The sequence below is a fragment of the Apium graveolens genome, chromosome 10 (assembly GCF_009905375.1).
Source record: "Apium graveolens cultivar Ventura chromosome 10, ASM990537v1, whole genome shotgun sequence".
Taxonomy (NCBI): Eukaryota; Viridiplantae; Streptophyta; class Magnoliopsida; order Apiales; family Apiaceae; genus Apium; species Apium graveolens.
The window spans coordinates 79,095,438-79,105,124 of NC_133656.1; the positions used below are offsets into that span (position 1 = coordinate 79,095,438).

At 32.3% G+C, this 9,687-nt stretch overlaps 1 protein-coding gene across 10 annotated transcripts; it reads left to right on the top strand.

The window, feature by feature from the left end:
• Positions 1–5,590: 5,590 nt before the first annotated feature.
• On the top strand, positions 5,591–8,923 carry LOC141693332 (thylakoid lumenal 16.5 kDa protein, chloroplastic-like). Of its 10 annotated transcripts, none has more exons than XM_074498393.1 (7): positions 5,591–5,666; positions 6,777–6,968; positions 7,156–7,237; positions 7,332–7,476; positions 7,560–7,632; positions 8,151–8,257; positions 8,354–8,922. In XM_074498393.1, the coding sequence occupies exons 4-7, from the start codon at positions 7,351–7,353 to the stop codon at positions 8,462–8,464; spliced, it is 417 nt and encodes a 138-aa protein (XP_074354494.1). In that variant the 5' UTR covers positions 5,591–5,666; positions 6,777–6,968; positions 7,156–7,237; positions 7,332–7,350; the 3' UTR covers positions 8,465–8,922. The 10 variants fall into 10 exon arrangements, with proteins under 10 accessions (XP_074354494.1, XP_074354495.1, XP_074354498.1 ...); XM_074498394.1 differs by having other exon boundaries at positions 5,605–5,666; positions 6,781–6,968; XM_074498397.1 differs by having other exon boundaries at positions 5,605–5,666; positions 6,920–6,968.
• Positions 8,924–9,687: the final 764 nt, after the last annotated feature.

The window sequence follows — 9,687 nt, forward strand, 5'->3', positions numbered from 1 at the left end:
AGATAGTATTTGTTAATGCGAGTTCAAATCTAGTATCGATTCTAAAAATAATAATAATTCTAAAATTAATTATGTGCCTTATGTGCTATGTACTTTACGTGATTATGTGAACTTTATGTGTTATATAATAATATGTGAGTCTGATAGAATCGAATGGGTAGACTATTAGGGCTACGTGGTATCAATTCGTGATACGCGTATGAAGTAAGTTATCTAAACGAATATATTTCCATGATAAATTCCGTACCAACAAGGCAAATCAAGCCAGAGGCAGAAGGCAGTGAGGCATACGAGGTGAAGTGCACACCAGACAAGTTTTTCCCCTATTCTTAATTCAGAATAGTGAAATATACCCCACTTTTCCATATCAATTACACTTTGATAATTCTTGTTTGCATATACTGATACACAAATATTGATTCTTGTTCTATTTTATTTCGATTCTTGATTTCTTCCAATTTATTGAATCCTTTATTCATATTCCAATGTTGATACCGTTACTTATATATACTCTGATATATCCTGATGTTGGGATATATCAAAAGCATACCGATTATTCCGGATGCTAAGCTATGGACTGGATGGTTACAATACGGGCTTGGTATTAACCGGACCCTTGATTATGAGGCCATAGTTGCCTGGGTACCCCTTATGTTGGTTGGGTCTATGCATTTGGGTATAGATCTGCACTGTATCCTGATTGATCACCAGGTTACAGTGCATATGTTGGTTTTTATTTTCAGTCTTGTTCATTTGGCACTCGCCAGCAATGTCAATTTATTATTCTTTATAGAAACAGATGGTTGTTCAAACGAGCAGATTATCGGTTCATTTATTCTTCTTTCTTTACACTATATATACTGTTGCAGGCTTGTTGAGCAATTTTGGCTCACCCCTTTATATTGTTATTCACATTGTTTTTCAGTTAAGATTGAGAATGAAACCCATCAAAACCCGCATAGTCAAGAAGCGAGTCAATCAGCCGGACCCTCTAATACCAAGGGTGTTTGTCCCTATCCTAGAAGAGAGCTTTGAGTTGCCAGATTAGGTGTAGCAGGATAAGTAATAGTCGTAGTTTGAATAAAAGTTGTTTAGTTTAAAATGTGTAATTAGAATAAAGTTTTGTAACAAAGAGAATTCTTGAGATAGTTGTTTAGTTGGTTTGTCGTTCTTGGTTTCAATCCTTAACCTTGAAAAGATCCTGAGTAGTAGTAGTTCGAGGTAATTATTTTATTTATATTATGCTTGTACAGGTTTAGTGAGTAGTTAGTGTTAATAATGCCTCAAATCTATACCCCAGATTTGGAGGGTGTTACATTCCCCAACTAATTTATGTTTAAACAATTAAAGTAATCTTTAATAGATATAAGTAATCGAGTTCGAAATAAACAATTATTGGAGAATACTTCTCCTATTTAAAATGAATATCTGAAATAATATTCATTGTTCAAGTGATTAAACATAGTTGAGGGAATTCGATCTTTGGAAATCGTTTTTAAATAAATTCGAGGTATTTAATACTTCGCAAGTGGACATCGAGTCCCTTGGAATAAAATAAGTACGGACTTTTGATCGTCAGAAACATCGCCGGGATGATTCCCGGGTTTTCATTTTATAACTCTGACCGACTCTCGATCTTATGATTTATACCTCACTCTTTATGGTAGCGCTAAAATATTCTACGATATATACATCGTAAATTCAATCATTATTGATGCGTAAAAACTCGTAATGTTTTTATCATGGCAAACATGGAATTTGTACGAAAGACAGTAAATCAACTTTTCACAACACAACAGTATATGGAGTCGGGTTCGTAAACTTGCCTGGGTACTTTGAAGTGGAGAGTGCTCCAGGGTCCGCCCGAAAATCTATAATTATAAACAATTATCGTTTCATTAGATTATGTTCGTATTTGTCGTTACTTGTACATACGTGATACTTATTAATCATTCACACAACTCACTTTACTCTTATTATTCCAATAAGTACAAGTACTTGTCATATTCTCTTTCTTTCCGAAATCCTTATGTCCGTTAACGTCTTTTACATTTCGACCCTCAGATCCGCTCGCGATTCTTAAGGGTTTCTATTCGCGCGGTCTTGGCTCCGATATTTATTTAAAATTGAAAAATCCATATTTTCACTTGAAATTTTTATGGAAGTTAATAAACTCTATTTATTACTCTCTGTAAATATTTCATGATTTTTGAATATTCGTAAGTCGGTCATTTCTATTTCCAAAGTTCATAATTCGTAGCAGTTTTATCGCGTAAATCGTTTTAACTAAAATGGTCGTAACTTTTGATCCGTAAATCGAAATTAAGCGATTCAAGCACCTAAACTATCCTCATAACATTTACTATCATAATCAAGTCTTATTTATTTTCAAGAAACTACAGTTTATACTTTCTGTAACTTTGCAGAAAACTTATGATAACATTTTGTTCATTTAACGACGTTACGATTACGATCCGAGTTTTGTTTACGCTCTAAATCATCAACCAACTATCAACAATCACCATACCATCATCTCAATACTAACTCCTCTCAAGAACATCATGTTTTTCTTGAGGCAATAATCATCAACCTTAATACTAACTAACTAAACATCATAAAAATAACAAATCAAGTACCAAAACTAGGTTTACAACTAAGATCTTAGAGTTTCTTGAAAATTAAACCATAAATAAAGTTTGGTCAAGGAATTATATCTTTATTGAAAGCTGTAACTATTTTCTTCTTGATGGTTGAACCTTGGGAGAGATTGGTTGTGCTTAAGGGTCCGAAATCATGCCATGAAAATCAAGAAACCAAGAAAACTTACTATTCTACACTATTCATCATCACTTTCATGAATTTATTTCACCATTCAAACCTTATTGAAATGCTCTCAAAAATTTATGTTACCTTAGTTTAGTATGTAGGAAGCTTGGGAATTAATTTTAGAATTTTTCCATGGCTATGATTTTGATTTCCTCCTCCTTTTGGTTTTTGCCGAATTGAGCTAAGAAAGAGAGAGAAGAGAAAATTTTGTTGGCTTCTTGGATACTTCTTGTAAAATGATATGTTTTTTTGTATATATATAATCCTAGTATTGTCATATCTTGCCATATTTCATCCAATCTAGCTAGCTATCCTATTTTCCAAGCTATAATACTAGCTTAGTACTTTAGTTACTATTTCACTAGATAGGAAATCGTGTTCTCTAGCTAGGCTACTATTTGGTTATTAACCATGGTTACTTTATTACCTTGGTTAGCTTTTAGGATTAGCTTGGATCGATACGTTTATTTATTCGCTTACGTGTTTACTCGGTCGCTTATTCGTTTTCGTAATAAACCTTCGTAAACGGTTCGCGGAGTAAATCATTCCTTATACGTCCTTTACGTTTTGAAGCCTCGTAATTGGGTTTGAATTTGTAGGATTTTAGATTTATAATTATATCATGATTCTGGTATTCCTTGACTGTTCGTAGATACGGTCGTTTTTCAAAGTTCGTTTTCTTCGAAAACTAATAGCGTTTATATACACTTATTTGGTACGTATAATCGTGTTATCGACTCGAAAACTAAATTTCTCATGCACAACATAGTGTGGGATAAAAAAAATTCCCCGATTGTCAGGGTTACTATTCATCAAGCGTTTTACAAAGTCTCAAAAATTCGAGTTATTACACATATCCCAACCTTTCCCCTAACTACTTGATCAACTATGATCTTCTTAGCAAGATTGGGAGCATCAGTAAAAGCATGCAATTTGTTATCTAAATCTACATTCTTGCTCCGAAGATTTCCTCTTCCTCAAGGTGCTTCTTAATCTTAAGCTCTAAATATTGATTTTATGCTTAAAATTTTCCATAGTGACATTGTCAAGAACTAACTTATCATTTTCAATTTCTTAACTTCTTCTTTTAAGTCACCCATAGTGGCCACAGTACATCTTAGTATAGTATATCAATTTTGTAGACTTCTCTTAAGGTAGTATATTGTTCAACACATTCCTTAGTCTTGCATTGTACCTTAAGAATATCATAAGAAACTGCATTGTTGTACACTAAGACGGTTTGTCTAAAAGCAATACAATGTTCATTCTCACATAAATTATCAGCAGGTAAAGTACGAACAATTGGAAATGGTACCTTTGAAGAAGATTTTGCCTTCAGTGCCAGATTTTCCATATTGCTCTTCTTCATCATCAGTATCATCCCAACTCTTCCCTTCAGCTATGTAAGATTTCACTAAATACTTCTTCGAACTATCATAGTCCTTTTTCTGGTAAGCTTTCCCATTATCCTTTGCTTGGTGGACTTTTTGCATTCAGTGGCAAAATGTCCAATCTCATCACAATTATAGCATTTGAACTTAATTCTGTCAACCCACTACGACATAGAAGACCTATTTGCACGTTTTTGTATGGTGTTGCCTTAGAAAACGTTGCAATAGATATGAAATTAAGGCCTTATCACAACACTCCGATTTGAGTGCTACCATAGCCACAAAGACATGTTGTTATAGCTCAATATATCTCCAATATTGACATAGATGTCTTCCCTATTGTAACTGACGAGCATGTGTTGCTATAGACGGCTGCACAAATAAATTTTTTATTTCCGCTCAAAATTTAATTTACCTTTTAAAATAATTAATTTGAAAGAAATAAATTATTGAGTTTTGGAGAAAGTAAAAGCACGCAAATGAATAAAATATTCATATTTTATCAATATTGAAAATTTTTATTTAAATTTTAAATGAATATGTAATAAGTATCAATATTAATAATTTTTTGAATTAAATCAGTAAAAAATTAATTTTTAAAAATTACAGCCTATAATAATTTTAATTTTTATAAATTAATTAAAATAATAAATTAATTATTATAATTATATTTTTCTAATTTAAAATATTTGATAATATTTATAAAAACGCGAAAATAGAAATGATTTATTGGGCTGGGCTACTGAAATTTGGGTTAGGCCTCTAAATTTATATAGAGCAGGAAGTGAAATTTTTGGACAAGAGAAGAGGGGGAAACCAATTGGGGAAACTAAGGGGCTGTTTAGTTCAACATTTTTCGAGGAAACTTTTCTTAGAAAATAGAAAATTTTGAATATGTGTTCAACTTGCATATTTTATAAAATGAAAACTAGAAAAATGGAAAACACGGTTTTCCAAGATTTATAACTAGGAATGAGAAAATTCTGGAAAACAGTTTTTTATTGTTTTCTAACCTAATATCCACACATTCTAACCCTAATATACACACATTCACAACCTTTTTATTCACTACATTTTTATATAAGATATGCATAATATATTATTATATTGTTTGTTATGGAAATACATGAATAATATTATAGTAATACAATTAATATTATTATATTAATACATTTGTTTTGAAATAAAAACAAAACAAACTTGCATAAAATTTAAAAGTTTTATATTAATGAGATAATCATAAATAAATTGTTAACATAATAGTACATAAAAGTTGATATATAATACAAATATTGAATACTATATAAATATAATTAAATAATATAAAAACAAGTTTTCATAATATAATTTTTGTTTACAATAACATAATTTATATTTGTTCATTCATCTCCGATGTCACTTCCTCATTCAATTTCTCCTCCGGTAAATCTAGAATTGAAGAGACGCGAGGTATCATGCTCCGTCTCATCGTCCTTACCCCCCCCCCCCTCTCTCCCTCCATCTCTCTCTCTCCCTCTCTCTCATTTCACTTCTTATGTCTTTTGTATTTTATATCATCAATTGCTTCCATAAATTAAGCTATTTGGATAAATCTAACGAATACAGTTTAGGTTATTAACTATTAAATGTAGGTGTAACTGTTTGATGATTTTAATTGATTTTGATGTGTATATATACTTTATGAATTAGGTCGTGTTTAAATTGAAATGTTTCCTTCCTAAATGGATGTACATTTCTAGGGAATGATTTAACATTTTAGGTCTCACTTTGGTTATGGAATTGGTTTCTATTCTGGGGGATCTCAAAATTAAGGGTTGAGTTAGATTTATCACTTTGGTTATGGAATTGGTTTATATTTTGGTTGATTTTGAAATTAAGGGTTAAGTTAGATATATACATGATTGCAGAAATGTTGATTCTAGCCAATTTGGGGATACTTGTTATAATTATGGAGTGATATGCTCTTAAACAATGGTAGAGTGTAGACATTAATGTATTGTCTTTTGTAAGTGATTTTAATTTTGATAATGTTGTTTCCACACTTTCTGCGTATAGTGTAAATAAAAATAAAAATCTTACTTATGACAACATACATAGCTGGGAAAGGATTGAAGTGTTTCCTTCCTAAATTGACGTTCATTGCTAGGGAATGGAAATGGATTTGTGAATGATCCTAAAAGTATTTACTACCAGAATACTTCATATCAAATTCCTTTTTTCTACTAGTTCACGCTTGTAATGGTTTTACCATTTGGTGTCTCACTTTGGTTATGGTATTGGTTTCTATTCAGGGGGATTTTGAAATTAAGGGTTGAGTTAGTTTTATACATGGTTGTAGAAATGTTGATTCTAGCCGATTGGGGGATACTTGTTATTATTATGTATTGTTTCTTGTAAATGTTTTGAATTTTGATAATGTTGAAGGAAATTTTCCACACCTTTTGTAATGAATCGATAATGTAGTAACGTGTTCCTTGTTTTCAAATGTATGAACCTAATTCAACATTGCAATAGCATTTTTTTTTTGCAAAATGGCTTGCTTTAAAATTGCGTGATCAGACAGGGTCACAGGGCTACTGATCCGAATTTACATAATAATGAAATATAAAAAGAAGAGGAACTATAACATTGTACATCAAGAAAGGACATCAAAAATAAAGGAATCTGATGATCTTCCAAGTGTAAGCTTCTTCTTTTTCCAGGAGTCCAACATGCGCAGCTGCTAGTTTTCCACTCAACGTTATATTTGAGGTTCACCCTCATTTCTTGTCATTAATTATATAATCTTAATTATCTCCAGACTATCTTCTCATATTTTATCTTCATATGCCTGTCAATCAATGGCTTCTCTACTCTCAATGTTCTTTGCTCCTATTTTCACTACATTTAGTGAAACTCCTTCTATGTTTGTTCGGTCACCTTTCGTCCTATCCAACAGGAATAACCGTGTTTGGAAAATTTCTGTGAAGTCGTCTAATGGCTCGCCTGATATTTGTCCTGTGATTCGTGCACATAGCTCAGTGGGTATTTTTTATTGCTTCAATTAATATAGCAATGTTTTACTGCGTGTTCTTTAAGGTTGTTGATTGTTTGATGTTTAACTTTCTTTTGTAGATTATAATCCTGATGTTTGATGTTTAACAAGCTTAGCAAATTAGGTCAAGCCATAGAAAAGAATGATCTGCCTACGGCTGCTTCTGTTCTTAGCGAAAAGAGTGATGCAGAATGGGTTCAAAAGACAAATGCAGCCCTCGTCGAGGTCTTTATTAAGATGCTCTAAGACACATATGATCAAACTCTTGCTTAAATGGTACTTATGTTTTTTGTTTACTTTACAAACAGTTGAGCTCTAGCCCTGAGAAAAAAGCTGATGTTGATACCGTTAACTCCTCTTTGTCTACTTTGATATTGTCAGGTTAATCTTCAAACTCTCTAAGTCTAAATCTCATTCTACTAAGCATAACAGGATCAAAATTCTCCTTTTCTGCAGGCTCCCAATATATCTGAAACTTGTGATATAGCGTATGTGTTCATCTCGCCTTCATACTAAATTATCAGTAAAGTTTAAAATTGCAGTTCTAAATGTAAACACTAATACATCTGTTAATCATGTTGAATGCTATAATTAAGAACCGGTGCAGGGTTCCATTGGTCAGTACTACTTCTTTAGCATTTAACTGAGCTAAATACTGTACATAATCGAAGAGGATTACTAAAACATTAATAAAGGTGTTTTGCTGTAAATGACTTGTATTGATAATAGATTCCTTATTTAGGTGAAAGGTATTAATTCTGGTGTTCAATTTACCAGTGCCACTATCCTATCACATTGCTGAAGTTTATGCAGTGCCATTATCCTATTCATTTCCATTATCCTATCGCATTGCTGAAGTTTTTGAAGTAGGTCACTGAATCATGTTGCTCGTGTTGCAGGTCTCACATACCTGGTTTATCCAGGGGCGGTGCTTTCTAGGTTTGAGCATTTACTAGGAGTGTACTGGTTGGCTGGTGAAACTATTCACAAGATCAATATTGACCAGGCATGCTAAACTATCTAGCTGATGTGATCACTTTCGAAGTTTGTAGCATGGTTTATGTTGTAGTTTAACCATCATGTGTACACACTACTTTTCCAGGGCTCTGAACTAGGCATTAATAAGTTTGATATACAGACTGTAAAACTTGCTGGTAATTTATTATTGCTTATTGTGCCGTTACTTTGTGTGACTGTGGAAACTTCCTTTTAATCCTACTCTCATCAATTCTTTGCCTGTGTTAAATAAATTTAATTTTAGTCTTTGCAGAAATCATTCTTTGAGCAGTTGTCCTATCTTCTAGATGAAGTTAAATTGGTGCTTTCTGCAGTTAGTAAGTTGCAGGGAACATAGGTACTTGTTCATAGAGGAGTTTATGAAGTTGCAAAGAGAATCTATGGGCAATTAAAACCAATTATAATGGATCACCTGGTGAAGGAACAAAATTGAGTTTCACTGGCCATTGTTTTGGGAGTAGTGTCTCACTGTTAGTTAACTTAATGTTACTTACTAGGAAAGTTGTCAAGCCACCTGCTCTCAGAGGTGGTTTTATAGACTGAACGTGTACTTTTATAGAACTTGTTATGAACTTGTTATAGTTCATGAATGATAGTAGAATGTAATTTTTATAGAATTTGGTTCAACTCTTTGTAATGATTCATGAATTTTATATTTATTAATTTAATTTGAGTTTTATATTTTGGATATAAATATTTGTCTAATTAATATTATATTTATAAAAATTTAAAGAAAAATAAACAAAAAACTAAATATGAATATTTTAAAAATTACTGATGTGGGGCCCACATGATGGGGTCTATTTTTTGTCAGTTAGTATACCTATTGCAACACAAAATCGGTGTTGCTATACTTTGAAAATCCTGTTGCTATTAATATCTATAGCAACATATTTTGTTGTGTTACCATAAATTCACTAAGGTTAGATACCTATAGTGACGGTTTTAGACCCAAAACTGAAAAAGTGTTGCAATAGACCTCTTTTTGCCTAGAGCAACATTTTTAGGGGTCTATAGCAACACAATTTTGGTGTTGCTAAAAGCCATCTATGGCGTAGTGACCATCATTAGCTTGTAGCCAGATCATGAAGATGAACTTGACCCCTTTTCTATATAGCTACTGCCAGAATCCCTCTGACCAGTCTTTCTTCAAAATTTGAGATTACTAAACATTACAGCAAGATTGGCCATGCTGGGATTCATACTATGCAGCTCTTATATAGTATAATCCTCACTTGGATTATCAGAGAAGTTTTCGTTATCCATCTTAACTTCAAAGGGCCTTTCATCTTTAGACTTTGACTTTACAATAGTTATGTCTAACTCTTTGTAGTCACTTGCAACAAGTGTAGTGGTCTTAAGTAATTCATCATTCTTGTTATCAACTGTTCCGCCACCATATATGATTTTCCTTTGTTC